Raw genomic sequence first — 17558 nt, 5'->3', positions numbered from 1 at the left:
GGTTGGTCGAATACTTTCAGTCAGCTCCTCAAATAGATTCTTCGACATCCTATGAATTCCTTTAAATTTTGCTTCGCCTTTTTCGAGTTCTCGTGATAAAGCGAAAGTTGAATGTATCTGTTTCTTGCGAAGGAATGAAAAAATCCAGAATATCCACTCTCTTTGAAGCTTCTTCAAATGCAAATACGCAATGAGACCATTGCGGACTGCATAGCTTGGCGTTGTGTAGCAGAATGGCAAAAATCAGCACATTTGAGACGGTCGCACGTCGCAAAAGATTTGCATCAGTCGACGAAGAAAGTGAAACGCAACTCTCACGAAACGGTAGCCAAAACATCGCGTTGCCGTTGCGTTGCACCAGTGGACAAACAGCCATAAACTCACAGAACACCGAAATAGTACAAGTCCAAGGCCCATTGCAACAAGTACGTCCCTTCGACAAATTCAAAGTATAACTTTGGAAAGAACACTGTCACTCTTAATATAAATGTAAATAACGATACAAATATAAAACATATCTGTGGCGAGGCGCGTCTGTCAATTAGATGTGCTAATTTATTGTTGAACAGGCGATGCAAAATTGCTTAGCCGGTTCCTGACGTTAGATACATGAGACTGAAGAAATACGGCGATTGTTATTACATTTGCCCTTTCTCAGAGTCAATGTCCCGGAGAAATAGATAATGTGGACAAACGTAAGCATGGATAAGTAATGTTTTTATCATTCGTGACGCAGGTGAGTAATGTAAACAGTGTTTAGTTTGTTTGTCGTTAGACCAGTTTACAAATAGCAGACGTGTTAGTTAACGTAAGTAACGGTAACAGAGTTTTGCGTTAAGAATTAGATCCAAACAGATAATGGAATATTACGTAGTCTTAAAAATGTATTGTTGCTCCTTGTGCTGTACACGGTCTCGTAATTACTTTCACATTGTGTGTAGTATTCATTTATGTTTGAGTACCAACAAAGACAGTATTTACGAAAAAACACACGTAGTCGGTACTTCAGACAACATAATATAACTGTCAGGCAAGTTCGCACTCGTGATGGTAAATACCTTACACACACACAGTTTGTGTTAGTTGCAGTAATATTCTTATAGGTATTCTGGTGCGTTGTACGGACGGGCTGTAGTGAGGTAAAATGCTGGTTTATGTTTAAATATTGACAATCTTTCATATACTTATATCTTCTGGGTGTCAACATTTGCTGTGCCGGACAGATATGTTCATATGTATCATAGGGCAATTGGAACGTGAACAGTATAATGAAGTAACATTGGTAGTTGGCAAAACAACGTTGAAAAGGGCGGGGTGGGAGGGGGGGGGGGATCAATGGTGAGGGGGATACTTGTGACTAGTGGAATAACGGGACAGCGGATTGATTGTTTCAGAATATTGTTTTGCAGAAACTTTGGGATGTTTCTATCAAATATGTAGCTTAGATCTGGCAAGAAAGAAATTGCAATTACAGAAATGTAAACACAGTGTGGACCCCATGAAATTGTACAGTATTACAGGATCATTTGTGGCCAGTATTATTGACATAAACCTGCTACTTGTTTGGTTTGGATTTCCTTATGCTAGAAGAGCAATTAAGTCGATGGGAAAGATTAGGTCAGTGTTAAATCACAGGATTCAGAATAAGTTGGAGAACCTTTATCATGTAGGATTACCTTTTTAGTACAACCATACTTGATTTCCAAGAGCACATTTGATTGAAGAGACTGCATGATTAGGTAATAGTTATTTATTCATTCACAGATTATTTTACAGTGACATTGGACTTTTAAACGTAATACAAGAAGAAACATAGTTAAAAGTTAAGAGATACTGATTTATAAGTACTTTTTGAGTTACCAGTCTTCTGGATGATTTGCAGCTTGTTATGGCTTCTCCTGTGACAACATCTTGATTTTGGAGTAGTACTTCCACATATCATTGTGAGTTATTTGTTTCATTGTGTTCTTCAAATATTCCTCTCCTTGCCAATTCTATGAAGCTCTTCATTTTTCATTTTTTCAGCCCACCATCATCGTACAGCATCACGTCGCAGACACATGAATTCTCTTCTCTTCTTTTCTGGTGTTCCCATTGCCCATGAGTCACTTGTATACAGTGCTGTTCTCCATAGGCCCATATACATTTTCATAAATTTTTGCCTCAAAATAATTGTGATGTATGATACTAGTAGACTTCTTTTGATCAAGAATATCTGTTTTGCCTGTGCTAGTTTGTCATATATCCTCCTTGCTTTGTCAGTCGTTAATTATTTTGCATCAAAGGTAACAATTCCGTCACTTCATCTAACCTGTGGTAATCAGTTTTGATACATTTACTGCTAATCTCATTTCTACTACACTCTGTTTTAGTCTTTCATTTGTTTACTGTCAATCAATATTTTGTGCTCATTAGACTGTTCATCCCATTGAAAAGGTCCTGTAATTTCTCGCTCACTTTCACTGAGTACATCAGTGTCATCAGTGAACTGTGTCACTGATGTCCTTACACCCAGAATTTCAACCTTTCTCTTGTTTCTTTCAATGTTTCCTTGTTGTAATAGACTGAGCAGTAATTGCAAGAGACTGCATCCTTGCCTTTTGCGCATTTTTTATTTGAGTAATTTGTTCTTGATCTCCCCACTTTGATTGCAATATAAGTCACATAGTGGACATCCATCACACTTTTTGTAGGTAGCATTTGGTGTATAATATGCACACAAATACTATTTGGAGGCTTGCCCATTATATTTTATGCGTTTCTGAATTTGTAATGCCGTTTAGTTCTAACAACAAAAATTGCATTACATATGGAAAAATATCAGGTGATACTATAGATCTGTTTGTTACCACGGCCTTTATTTTGCATTCACATTTGTTGGCTGCACCAACCCTCAACTAAATTATCAACTTCCAACGTAACTTAGACCTCGGACTACACTACAGATCATTCTGTCACCACAACAAGGATTCCAAAGGGGGATGTGGAGATGGGGTACTGTGTCGCATTCTAGCCCTTATTGTTCTATCTTGATTCCTGTATATATTTCATGTTACCAGTCTCTTCACCTATGGCTTATATGTATTTTACTGAGAATTTCGAACAGCTAGCCAATTTTGTACAACTGAGTGGTTTTTCAGGCAGGTTTATTTAATTCCAAAATTAATGTTACACTGTCAGTAGTACATGTTGTGTCTCTTCTTTTTTTCCTCTTTTTTCCACAGTTGGACGTACACAAGTTGTATAGGTTAATTCCCGTCTGTAGCACTGGTATTGTTCTTCCATGGAACTTATTGCAGCTGTTGTCTTGTGTACGACTTTTAGTGCAATGATTTGACTTATTGAAGAAGTGTTATTTCTGTAATTTATTCAGTACCTTTGGTGGGGATAAGTTGTATTATTCCACCATTTCACTTTTTGCCTAGAACATGTACAAAAGACTTCTGTATGTGATAATTAAGTGGGCAGCAATCTTAAAAGTGCCAATTAACTTGCCTGTTTTTATCCACATTTTAACGCTTAGTTGTTACATGTCGTACAAGATCCAACAGTTTCTTTTGCAATTTATAACATTGTTCTTCACACTGGTGAATCTGAAGTATCGACACACCATTGAAACCACTGATACTTGTGTTACTTGTGCACGGTGTTAGCACATACTTACAGGACAGTTTTCTTTCTCTTTTACGTGAGCATGATGGAATGCAGAAGCTGATGGTAAGGATCTGAGGTAGAATGCTCATCACTAAAAATTAATGGATAGCTCTCAAGCTTGTCTGTCTATTGACTCATCCCCATGCACGCTGATGTGCACTACAGGAGATCTACAATAGTGGCAGCATAATGGTCACACAGTCCTCTTTGAGTACAGATTCTCTGAATTTACCAAACAGGGTGTTATGTGAGAGTTGCCATGTTTCTTCCAAGTATTCCCATTTAAATTCCTTGAGCATTTTTGGGGTCAACGGAAGCGTCTGAAACCACCGATTGGCTTCTGTTGCGGTGTGTGACGTCACAATGGCGCGGAGTTTAGTTTATGAGTGTGGCGTGTTTATACGTGTCATTTTGTTGTGGTCTGTGGTGCCCTCTGATGGTGTGTGTATATGGGTTGCGTGTTATGTGGTGTATTGGGTTCATTTTCGTGTTACTGCTTGACCCGTGAGGTATTGGTTTTGAGTGTGCTTCGACAGGAATTGGTTTCAGTGACTTAACGATTTAGTTTTTGTTGTGTCTAAGTTATTGTAGTGCTATTTGTTGTGTGTTATGTGTGAATTTGTTTAAATTAATTTGTTGCTGCCTTTGTTAGGTATGGATATGGCAGATAAGTTAACAGTGCGCGTTTCCGTGCGGAGATGGGGGACAATGCTTTGTCCCTCATCAGAATTTTGCAACTGGGCTGTGTGTGTGGATGTGTGTGATTGTGGTGGCTGACCTAGAGTGCAGTGCCGGAACTTTTTTTGTGGTAAGTAGTCGTTCTTTTTGGTGTATTTTTTGCGTGTTATAATGGTTGGTGGGGTACTTGGGAGTTGTTTGGTTGGTGGTATCGGTGATTTGGTATTGTGAGTTGCTGTTGACCTATATAGGAGAAGTGTTCGATTCCCATGCACGGTTGTAGCTATAAGTCTTTTGGTATCCTGAGCTGCTGGTGACCTATATAGGCCAAGGGGAGTGTTTATTACCAATTTTGTTTGTCTAGGTGTTGTTTTTGTGGTACTAATAGTTGTGGTGGTGGTGTAATTTTTGGAGTTTTATAGTGTGGTATCAGCAATTGCGGTTGAGCTGTATAGGTGAAGGGAAGTGACCGATTCCAGAGGATACTGTGTGTAGTGGAATTTGGGGATTTTGTGTTGTCATTTTATTTTGTGGTTTGGTGGTGTTTGGTACGGTGGTGTGTGTTTATATTTAGTTTGCCCCCACCCAAAAACCCTCAATTTCCCATGCTTGTCCCTTTCGTTTGACTATATTTGTGGAGGGAGAAGAGTGTGACGGTTTTTGATGTATTTTCGTGTTTGTTAAGTTTCCGCTGTATTGGTGATGTCATGGTTCAACGCCAACAGGTGGAATCGGACGCTTCTGTATGCCCCATTTTTGTTACACTTATAAATTGCCTGTACCTACCTATTATAGTGTCTGAAAACATTTGATGTTTGTTGTCACACCTTATTGACAAGGGTTCCAAACACTGGAACAATATTCTACAATTAATAACTCTAGTGCCTTGTATCTGATTTTTTTTCCCCTTTCTTTTCGGATGCATAGCTTTTCTCAGAATCCTTCCAGCAAATCTGACTCTTCTGGTTTGTCTTCCCTAATATGGCTTTTATGTGACCGTCATATTTAAGATCACTTCTTAGTAATATCTCTAAATACTTATACAGTTTCACCTGCTAGAGATGTTCACCATAATCTTCTAGCAGATACTGTCATATGCGTTCTCTTTGTTATGGGAATTGTCTTTCATTTTATCTTCAACGGGTGTGTCCTCTTGCTGTGCAAGATGGAGGGCTTCAAAGTAGAGTTTATTCGTGATCACCCCTACAGGAGTGTGTGTCCACCAGTGCTTTTTACTCACTGTCAACTTGCTTGATGTCCTTTATGTGGTGCATAATATAATCGAAACATCATTATTTATGTGGAGGTGCTTTATCTTTCTTTATGTGATACTGAAACTGCTCGTGATTTTACACCAATTGAGCAGGTTGGCTAGGAAAAGCTTTCATTCCTTGGTACTCAAAACATATACATTAATAAAACTTCAGCTCATATAAGCAGTAAATATATATTATTCTTTTAAGCAATAAATATGTGTTATTCTTTAAAAACCAGAAAATATGGGGCAAAGCCTCAGCAGAAACAATATTAATGTAAACAGAGTGATACAAGCAAATGGGAACTATTAACTTGTAGTTGCGTTTTAAAAGAGAACACTGAGTCAACTGCTTGTACATCAAACAATACAAGACACTACACCAGTAAACCAAATCTCGATGGGTCCTAGCCTGTATCTTGAAGTTATTGAAGGAAATTCTAAAGTATTCACCAGAATCTTTTATCTTTGATAAATACCAGTAGGTCATTGCCTAAGATCAGCTTTAACCACCTTTTTAATAGTACATTACAGCAGATAAAATGACGTAAGTTCCAATCCAAAACAATGTGCTGTCATCAACAAATGACTAATGATCATTGGCAATTTGTTACAATAACACTAAACACGAACAAAGCAGTAAAATACGCTTGAAAACTTAAGCCCAGAAAATTTGTGTACCACCATACCAGGATGTGCAGCTCAGTTAAACATTACAGGACCAGACCCAGATTGTGCACCATCCCATTGGCTGGTCAAGAACTACAAACCAGCTGCAGGCCGCCTGCAATTACAAATAAATTACAAAACAATCCTGTGGCAGCACAGAAAACTGGAGCACAGTGTATTATCAGACTTCTACAACAAAAGGGAAGTGAAATTCGGTAACTCAAGTAACAAACATTTCAATATGTGTGCCTAATTAGCAGATGCATTACAACATGCACAATTGACAAGACACAGCAATCCAAAATGGTTTTTTCATAAATGTCGTTCTTGGCGACAAAATATGTCATTCCTTCCAAAATAGCTTCTTTCACAATTTCACCCTCTAATGAACAAATGTGTAAGCAGCCACTTGAACAATGTGTGAAGTGAGATTGACACTAGCAATTAAAGCCTTGAAATTCCCACAAGGACATAAATTCGAAATCCAATAACTGCAGTGAAGGCACTGTATAACGTTTCTAATGAGTTGTGATGCCAACACAGTCCCCAATGTTCAGATTTCCAGCTCACCATAGAAGCAGCCATCCACTGTGCTACCGAATACCTTGCATCTCAAGGATGTGCACACATTGCATCCCATCAAAACAAGGCATCTTAATACAGCCCGCAGTGCTTGCTCACTCCTGTGGTCTGGACCGTACTCTCATGGCTGCCACACACAGAGCTACTGTCAGCAGCAGCCTCCTGCTCAGTCCAACTATTACGTTTCATTGAGTGCGCTGCTTAAGAGCTTTTTCCTTGCCACAGAGTGTTTCCTCCAGCAACTCCCCAGCAATGTTGCTGTAGTCATTGCACTTGTTACAAAATTGATTGGGATGCAATAAGTACCTCAGATGATTGTAAATTATTGGCCTACAAGCAAGTGCCGGAACATTTTTACAGAGGCATAGGTAAGTATGTAGCTCATAGTTTCATGTGGACAAATTAATATGGTGACAGAGTGCCACAGGCTGCTATCGTTGATTCGTATGTTGTAGCACAGCTCCCATAGCATTTGCAAATGTCTCCATGATGAGGCCAGGAGGCGTTTGAAGATGACAGTGCCAGTAGTGCAACTTTTGCAATATCAGTGTTCGCCTCACTTGTCCACTGCAGTATAAGCCATATTTTTGGTGAGCATATTGAACACAGTGGTATGGCCAAAAACTCACTTATTCAGAAGCCAGCAACAACGGTCAATCAAGTTGAAGCTGTGCCACAACTCACATGGATTGTGTGCATTTACACGTTGCCTCCAACCTTTCCTGAGTCAAGTAAATTGTTTCACATTGTTACTTCTTTTGCTCCAGATATGCATATATACAGTTTAATCCTAAACTGTGAAATTTGAGTCAGGTGATTGTCTGTTGCAAATGAGGGAAATATTCTCCTCCAATAAACAGCATTTGGAGGTTATCAGTGTACATGTAGCATGTTCCTCATTGACGAAACTTGAAACAATTTCAAGACATTGCATAGTTTGAACAGCATTTGTTGAAATTCCAAAAGTGTAACTGTAGTAAAAAACACAGTCTTTGGAAAGTTACTAGGAACAATGGTAATTTTAAGATATATATATATATATATATATATATAATGGAAGGAAACATTCCACGTGGGAAAAAATTATATACTCTCTTCCTCTTTCCTGATGAGGCAACGGTTTGTTGCAAAAGCTTGAATTTTGTGTGTTTGTTTGTGTGTCTATCGACCTGCCAGCGCTTTTGTTCGGTAAGTCACCTCATCTTTGTTTATATATATATATATATATATATATATATATATATATATTTTAATCTTCGACCACGGATCCTTGATCCTTCTGTCTGTGCCAGTGCAGAAAAGTTTCCCTATCCCTACCCAGAACCCAGTCCAACATACTTTTTGTGCAATGTTACCCAGCTCATGGAATCCTCACAAATGGTGTTACTGTCAACCATCTCCAGCCACAACCCCTCCTTCCACATTGACCTCTACCTGTTCAGATTCCATCGGTGCATAGCCCTCACCAGCCTAGTGATTCAAAATCAGAGAATTGGGCCCAAACCTCCTTGCAGTACCTCCTCTGTGTTCATAAAATTCTCCTCCTCTGCAATCCCAGATTCCTGCATCCCATTTCCCAGATTAAAACCCTTTCCCTCCAGGAACTACAGCAGCATCTACCCAAAAAACTCTCCATCCTGTTCATTTCATACTCTTGCCTTGGAGTACCACTATCCACTACCTCTACAAGAACCTCCAAACCTTCCCCACAGCTCTTCATAGCCAGCAAACACTACCTCACAGACCTGCGACATTTATAGTCATGAGCCTGTCCTCCAAAACCCTCAGTCCCACAGAAGTATCAATCTTTTCCAAAGGCCTTACCTTTTTCCCCACTCCTAAATTCAGCCATGCTGGCTCGTCAAAGACTTTTCTTTCCTACCCTCACTCCCATCAACACTACTAATCAGACTCAATTCAAAACCTACACTGAACCATGTCTCGCTCCTCCATCCAACTGTGAAGCAAACCTACTGCTCACAAATCACTCCCTCTCAACTTTTCAGAATTTCCTAAACTTGACCTTGCCTCACCACCATTCCTCAAATTCCTCAAGGTGGAAACCAACGTCACATCCACAGAAAGAATTGCAGTCCACTACCTAAAAGCTGACTCTGACATTATAATCCTACCTGCTGACAAAGACATTCTGTGGTAATGGACCACAATTATCACCTGGGGCGGGGGACTGTCAGATACATCCACTTACAAACTCTGCCACAATAGCCCCACTTCAGCAATTCTGCAATATCGTCAGTCCCTCTTCAAATCCTTAGGTCCATGCCAGAGCCTCTCTTCCAAGTCTATCTTTCTCCTCGCTTACACCACTCCCTGCAGTTGTATCTTCTAAATGCTTCCTATAAACTGAAACAGCCAGGACACCCCATTGCGGCTGGTTAGTGTGCCTATTAAGAGGGAATTTCTGATTTCATGGACCAACACCTTCAGCATATTAAGTGTAAACTACTCTTTTATATTAAGACACTAACCATTTCCTCCACTGATTCTCCACAGTTATTGTTCCTTTATCACATAGTGACCTGCTCATCACTATTGATGCCACCTCCCTCTATGCTAACATCTCTAATGCCCTTACCCTTGCTGCTATTGAGCACTATCTTTCCCAGTACCCGACTGACTCCAAACCTATTGCCTCCTTTGTGGTCATCACAACCGATTATATCCTCACTCCCAAATACTTCTCCTTTCAAGGTATCACCTACAAACAAATCCTTGGTACAGCAGGGGGCACCCGCATGGCTCCACTCTATGCCAGCCTATTGATGGGCCATCTGGAGAAAGGCTTCCTAACCATCCAGAATTCCAGACGCCTGACTTTGTTTAGTCTCATTGATGTCATCTTCATGATCTGGATCGAGTGTGAGATTACCCTATCCACATTCCTCCAGACCTCAACACCTTTTCATCCATTTGCTTCACCTGGTCTTCCTCAACCCAACAAGCCACTTTCCTCGATATTTACCTCCATCTAATGATGGCTACATCAGCAGCTCCGTCCACATCAAACCTGCCAACTACTAACAATACCTCCACTTAGACAGCTGCCACCCATTCCTTACAAAGAGGTTGCTTGTTATCACATCTATAGTGACAAGCAGTGCCTCTCTAAATGTACCAAGAGTCTCAGGGAGGCCTTTGCAGATCAAATTACCCTCCCAACCTTGTCCAGGAAAAGATATCCTGTGCCTATCACTACCAATTCCCACATACTCACTGTCAGTCACATAGGAGCACTCCTCTCATGAGTCAGTACCACCCAGGACTGGACAGTTGAATTATATTCTCTGCCAGGGTTTTTACTACATCATTCTGACCAGAAATGAAGGATATCCTCTCCACTATACTATTCATATCTCCCACAGCGATATTCCGCTACCCACTCAACCTATGCAGTATCCTGGTTGAGCCCTACTCCACCCCTCCTCCCAGCCTCTTGTTCTTGGCTCATAGCCCCTCAGTAGACCAAGATGTGAGACCTGTCTCACACATCCTCCCACCACCACCTAATCCAGTCATTCCACAGGCATCTCCTATGCCATGAAAGGCAAGGCCACCTGTGAAAGCAACCACATGATTTACCAACTAAGCTGCAGCCACTGTTTTGGTTTCTTCATGTGCATCATAATTAACTAGCTGTCTTTCTGCATGCATGGCTACCGTAAAACTTTGACCAAGAGATTGCCAGACAATTCAGCTACTGGACATGCCATTCAAAATAATGTACCCCACTTTAATGACCGCTTTGCACCATCTGGATTGTTCCTACCAACACCAGATTTTCTGAATTGCACTCTCCCGCTGACATATCCTTTATTCCTTTAACCTTCTTGACCTAAACCTTTGCTAATTCTCGCCTCCCAACTACTTGTCACATTCACTGATCCCATTCTAGTACTGCACATGTCTTGTGTATTCTGCCAACACACCTACAGTCCTTTCCCCCTGTCTACTCTCTCCACTCCTCCCCCGTCCCCCCTCAGCAGCTTCGCCCAGCTTTTCCCTACTATACCTCCCCCTCATTGCCTTGTGCCACCTGATTGCCCATCCCAGCAGATTGATGCTCCTCCACATACAGTCACAGTTGGGCTGTTGTGACTTGATACAGTGCCCATATGTGTGTGATTTGTGTTTGTGTATGTGTGTTTTCATCTGTAGGAGGATGGAATTGTCCAATGGGACTCATCACTCAATATTTTCAGCTCTTCTGCAAACTTGTTGAATACAAAATATGCTGAATAGTGTACACCATTCTGTGCAGGGCTCGAGGAAATGTTACCCAGGCACACATCATTTTTCCGTCTGGTGTTCCCCAAGTGAATATTGCACTTTTATTTGCATAAGTCAGTGCTATCAACAACAGATCCCACATACAGGGATGGCAGAGCTATAATTCTAAGATACGCAAAGTTTACGAACTGGCACTGCAGATCCATCTGTGGCCCCCCTTTTCTGGGCTGAGAATATTCTTGTCGAGTGCACAGAATTGCCCCAAAATGAAAGATGGTGCAAGTGAAAGTATGCAAAGCAAACAAGCCTTCATGTTTTAGTGTAAAAGACAGTGAGAGCATTCTTATAGTGAAAGTAAACAAACCTATGTATTTTAGTGTAGGGGACATTCTTATAGTGAAAACTGTGGCCTCCAGTTTCTGCAACAGATTTTATGATCATTTTGTTTATTTGTGCATGATATACAGCTTCACCTGCGATGTTGACTCAGTGACTGCAGTGTCGTGTGCAGAGGACTGCACTGGCAGAATTTGTCAGGTCTGTTGTTCACATTGGGAATATAAATTTCATCAGTGGCATGCAGAGTAGGAAAAAATGGTGTCTTTCTGTGAGTCTCACTTCAACCTATTCCAAAATGCTGACTTTCTACAAAATTGACAGAAACATGAAGCTTGCACTGTTGCGTGACATCATAGGCAGTAATTCAGTGCATCAGTTTGAAGTGGCAGATATAAACAACATTAATCTCCCTAAGTGCTGAGGCAGTGAGCAATATGTCAGAAGGTTTCGTAGCTTGTGGTACTCTGGCAGAGTGCTGCTGCACTGGCTGTGTGGAGTACCATGCCCAACCACATGTGGCACTGAATCTCTGAGCTATCTGCAGAGAATAATAGTGCCACAGCCCCCCACCCTATCCTTGACCCCCCCCCTCCCCCCCCTCTCCCCCCCCCCCCCCCCCACACACACACACACCCTGTAGGTTGACAAAGCTTTCATGGTATAATTTGCGTCCATCCTCCTGAGTCTGCCAAGTAAGGACTTTCCGACATTTCTGTAAGATTCTGCCATGATGTAGACAAACCTGTGACAATTTGTACTGACATTCCTTACGCATGTTCAGTATCCTATGTTAGTTTGATGATTCAGTTTCTTCAGTAACCCCATCAGTGGTCATCCCAATGGAGGTAGCTGAGCTGGTATGGGTAGAATAGTAGAATAGATCAGAAACCTACCATGGAGGGTGTACACATTGTGTCATGTAGGCAGACCTGCTGATAGAGGTGTTTACTTGTGAATGGTAGTATGCAGAGCAGGCCAAAAGTCCTGCAGAGTTCATCGGCTTCAGAACTAACCTTGCGCTTGGGCCAAGAGCTGTCGTATGTTCAGTCATTAGCTGGCTGTGCCAGTCGCATGCTGAGTATGTTGTCATGGCACATATTTACATGGCTTTGACGCTCTGTATCCCGTAATTCAATTTGCACAGTGAGTTCGTTCAGTAGGTTCTGTTTCTGGTTGTAACCAAGTAACTGTTAGCCTGTGTAGTACCCATGCCAACTGTACTGAGTAGAGGTGTTGTCACACTTACTGCTGATACTAAAATTTGTATCCCTATAAATTGTTACACCAAGATATTTTCAGTGACAACTCAGTGATGTCGTAGTTGTAGGGTCTTGCATTTTTTCGTTCAATGAAGTGCATAATTTTACATTTCTATATGTTTAAAGCAAGTATTACGATGAGCCTCCATCCAAGATAACATGTTTTGTTCTCTCAATGAGAAAACCATCAGGCTAGTCACAAATTTCGCTTAATACTTCACGGGATTGTACTTACAAAAAGTGTATGAATGGTACTGATTCAAATGCTTTCCAGAAGTCAAGAAATATTACTCTATCTGACTGCTGTAATCTGTGACCTCCAGGATGTGTGAGAAAAGCAGGAGTTTGGTTTCTCAGGACGTATTTTTCCAGAATCCATGCTGGTCTGGCTGGAGAAGCTCATTCTGTTTGACATGTCTCCCTGTGTTGGAGCTCAGAATTGATGTAAGGTTCTCCAACAGAAGGATGTTAGAGAGATTGGAACAGTTGAACGAAATCTGTTGTCTTTCCTCCATTAAGCAAAATTCATTAGGCACCCTGCCCTGTGTGTTAGCCCTTCCCTCATTCAGATAGCAGTATGGTTCACTAAACACTAAAAAAAGTAGGCATGTTCAGTTAACATCTTTATTGTTTTAGAAATCAGTCTGACTTTAAACGTGTTGTATAAATGTCACATGATTACTAATTTAATTTAAACTGAAGGGTTGTAAATGGTAATTGGGCACTACTTCACTTCGGTTTTTGTGTTTTCTTCACTTCTGTCTTTGTGTTTATTTCTTATTAATTTTTACAGGTAGGATGCGCTTCACACTCACCAGAGTGTTGTCTTCGCTGTGCCTGTGTACTGTTACTATGCTGACCTGGGTGGTGCTGAAGCAAATGCATACAAAGGCCTTCACACAAACGTGCCATCACCCAACCAATTTCCAAGATGATCTTCATAATTTAGCTGACAGGTAAGATACACCAGTCTTTCATTCCAAAATAATGTTATTGCTCTGATCTTCTCCATATTACAAAGAAAGAATCGTATTTTTAACAGTTAAAACCAAATGAAAATGGGACCAAAATATGAAGATGTGCATGTTCTACCAGACAGCAAGGCAATTTATCTGCAAATTATGCCTTTGTTTACAGTTGGTGTTTGAAGGTTGACTAATATAAAGACTGCAGAAGCAATGGTTACTGTAGAAACAATAGTTAGTTAATGAGTTATGTAGTCCATAGATCATTTGAATGGTTCTTTTATCAAAATGATGTGGAACAAGTCAATTTACAGTATATGCACATATGATTAGTGTTAACATTGATGAACATACTTTTTAGTTCTACTCATGCAACTACAATGTAAAACTAGTTTCTTACAGGCTACCAGTTTTTAACTAAAAATTTGTCCATGGGGGGGGGGGGGGGGGGGGGGGGGTTGGCCAGGAGAAATGATTTTGTATTAGATATAGATATTTAAAACTGCGTAACCAGGAGATATGACCAGCAGATTCACAACAGTTGTGAATGAAGGGTGCTGTTTGACAAATAGTTTTGAACATTTGCTAGAAAAAATGTGTGTTAATATATACAGTACACCTACCCGCAGAGATTTTTATGTATTTTTAAAAGATCATCCTCCATGTTGCGAAATAGAATTACAGGGCATCCAGGTGTATATATTAATAATGCAGCTTGACAGAGATATTGTTACAGATCCTAACTCCCCTCTTTATGTTGAATTAAGATTAAAAAAAAATATTTTTCAAAACTCTCATCAAAACTCCCAAATATTTGCTGTGATTTCATTTGCAGTCCACTTTCTCAAACCTTGAGGAAAAAGTATGAGGAAACAGTTATATTATGTTTATATATATGCCAGCTTTATAACAAGTGAGCATTTCTGCTATGTATCTTGTATTGCTTGTCCATTAGTAGTCGTTGTGTCATTGTTAACACAATTATCTTGGAAATTCTTGCTCACAAAATTTCTTACCCCATTACTAAACAAAATGTTCAGGCCACTGGTTTCAGTCTTCCACACTTTTATTCATAATTATCAAATATTATTACAGTAGTTGCTAAACACTTTCAAACAACATGATGCATAACTTACAACCCTTCTTGCCAAAAAAAGCTTTACGTGAAAGAGGTTACACTAAAGTTATTTCACTTGTGTCAAAGAAACTATTTTAAAAGAAATAAACGAATTTCATTTACTTTACATGTCTTTGTGATTTTATTTTAAATGTTTCAAAGTCAGTAACATTAGTTATAAATGTACTATAATAAAGAAAACTTCCAAATATAAAGAAATGACAAAAGCCTGCAAACCATTCTCAGATTGCCATCATTTAGGGTAGCCACAGCTCACAAAAGCATTTCATATTGGTGTGTGTGTGTGTGTGTGTGTGTGTGTGTGTGTGTGTGTGTGTGTGTGTGTGTGTGTGTGTGTACGTACACTGTATATACTTAAATGAGATGAAAATAGAGGAACAAAATACAAACCCAATAACTAGAATGAGAAATAACAATGTATCATATAATTATGAAAATGATGTATCAAGTTGTTTACTAAAATATGAGGGAAGGAATTAACCTGTTTTATTATGAGCTGATGTGGTTTCGAACTTATTCCCGTATTTGTCATCAAAATGCGAAGGTGGAGTTTCACAATTGAGCAACAGAACACCCACTTAACAAAGCCAAGTGCACATGCTACTTTATTTACTGTGCATCGGCACTGCAGTAGTCCAATGTCAAAATCCACAGATATCACATTTTCAAATGATGCAAGCATTCAAAATCAACAAGATATCTGGGTTGAGTTCAAAATAAAATTTGACACTTTTTTTCCAGTTACATGTGCCTCTGTAATCTTTAGGTTTGCTAACCTTCAAACATTGATTATACATGAATGCAGGGATTTACATATGAATGATCTAGCTGGGTGGTAGAACAGACAAATGTCTGTGTTTCAAAATAATTTTGATTGGGTTGTATTATTTCAAGCTGTTGTTCTCCCCAGTTAGACTATCATTTAAAGAACTGTGACAGTATGAGATAAATCATGAGGACAAGATGGTGTCTGTATATAAATTTTGGAACTGGTTGAGCTGGCATTTTGTGCAAATTTAACTAATACATGGGGGTTGAATCCCAAGTTCATTTGTTTTTTGAAAACAGTGATGGTGTGCTAGCACTGGCTTGCTAGACCTCTCATTGATCTTTGTGTTAATATTTCATTTTTTGTTCTGCACTAGATGGTCTGCACCTGACAGGCATTTTGTCATGTGAATAAGGTTTATTTGTTTAACTGCCAATACTTGGGAGACCATGAACAAGATGTAAAGACTGTGTGAGGATGATGTGAATCGAAGAGGACTAAAGTGGGAGAGAGAGAAGATTGGAAGAGGCTTTGTGAAAGACCTGCATGAACAAAAACACATGAAGAAGAAGAAGAAGAAGCTTAGGACAGACATATGCCTATTGCTGTTGTGATTTTTTTCACCACTGTGAGATGTTGCCCATTTGTTTCTTATCACTTAAAGAAATCTTTAACTTTTCAAAGCTTCACAGCTAATAAGTTCATCCACATAATTTTTGACAGCAACTATTCTACAAATATGCTACAAAAAATCATATGATATTTTTTCTGTATCTTCCATCATTCGGTAGGAAACTACAGAAAAAACTTTTAAAAGCCAATGTATTATTTTTCCAGCTTTTTAAGAATAAAGTTGTGTAACAGCTTACCCATTTGATATTTTGAGGCTTACTTCATATTATATGTAATTTTTTTGGATAGAGGGAAAAACTACTCACTAAGTGGCAGCAAGAGAATGCATTTAAAAAAGGTATGGAAGTTTGCAAACTGTTTTGGAGCTAGTTGCTCCTTCTTCTGGCAGAAGGGTTGAAGGGGAAGGAAAAGGGGTAATGGAAAAGGACTGGTGAAGTTTAGGAAATGGGGAGAGCTTGGAAAAGTCAGACAGACCCACAGGTCAGGGGAGACTTATCAGACAGGATTAGATGGAAAGACCTAGAGAGAGAGAGAGAGAGAGAGAGAGAGAGAGAGAGAGAGAGAGGCTGACTGACTTTGTGCAAACAAAATATTTGTCAGTATAACATAGTTTCATGTGACTTGTCCTGCTTTGAGATTCATTACACTCATGAAATACCTGTAAGTTCTTAATTTCATCATGTAGATGTAGATTTTTGGAATTGTAATTGTAGGCATGTGTACATCATCATAACAAAGTGGAGTATTACGCTAATTTAATTGTTGTATTTCTGGGAATGTCTAATTAGACCCACTTGAGAATGGCAGCCTTTTTTGCATAGTTCAAGCAGATAAAGTTTGAAGGTCTGTTGACTGAAGCAACCTCCCTCCCTCCACCTCCCCCCACCTCTCTCTCTCTCTCTCTCTCTCTCTCTCTCTCTCTCTCTCTCTCTCTTGTATGTGTAAAATGAGGGGGATGGGGGAGATTACTCTTGGCCTTCTGGTGCCTTAATTCAAAGCACAGCCTGCTACCATGCACCTTTCATGTAAACAATGAATTTCCATATGTTCATTTACTATGAGTGATAATAGTTTCTCCAGATTCCTCTTAAACACATCTATGAAGCAAAAATGAGGGCCCCCAGGTGCTCACATCTCTTGTGAGTGCATGCTTGACCACCACAAAGCCATGGCCATGGCCATTGCAGCACTACTTCCATTTTTGCGCTACAATTCTATCTTTCTACTATTCTTATTTCCTCTTTGCCTATTTGCTGGATTGTCTATTGGTTGGCAGTTATGCCTGGATTTGGTTTGTGAATTTGGACATTCATTTTTCTTTCCTTTTGGCATTCTACAACTTTTCATTCTTAACTGTATGGCCCCCATT

At 39.8% G+C, this 17558-nt stretch overlaps 1 protein-coding gene across 4 annotated transcripts in view; it reads left to right on the top strand.

The window, feature by feature from the left end:
• The first annotated feature begins 391 nt into the window (after nt 1-391).
• Nucleotides 392-17558, top strand: part of LOC124545253 — a 61197-nt gene continuing 44030 nt past the window's right edge. The window contains exons 1-3 of one of the 4 annotated variants that reach the window (XM_047124126.1): nt 392-489; nt 570-736; nt 13478-13640. In XM_047124126.1, coding sequence (XP_046980082.1) covers nt 13483-13640 — 158 coding nt within the window. In that variant the 5' untranslated portion in view covers nt 392-489; nt 570-736; nt 13478-13482. The other 3 variants (XM_047124128.1, XM_047124125.1, XM_047124129.1) reach the window with 3 other exon arrangements.

Source organism: Schistocerca americana, chromosome 8 (genome assembly GCF_021461395.2).
Source record: "Schistocerca americana isolate TAMUIC-IGC-003095 chromosome 8, iqSchAmer2.1, whole genome shotgun sequence".
Classification (NCBI taxonomy): domain Eukaryota; kingdom Metazoa; phylum Arthropoda; class Insecta; order Orthoptera; family Acrididae; genus Schistocerca; species Schistocerca americana.
The sequence above is the reverse complement of the archived record's forward strand: the minus strand, read 5'-3'. Positions and strand labels throughout refer to the sequence as shown.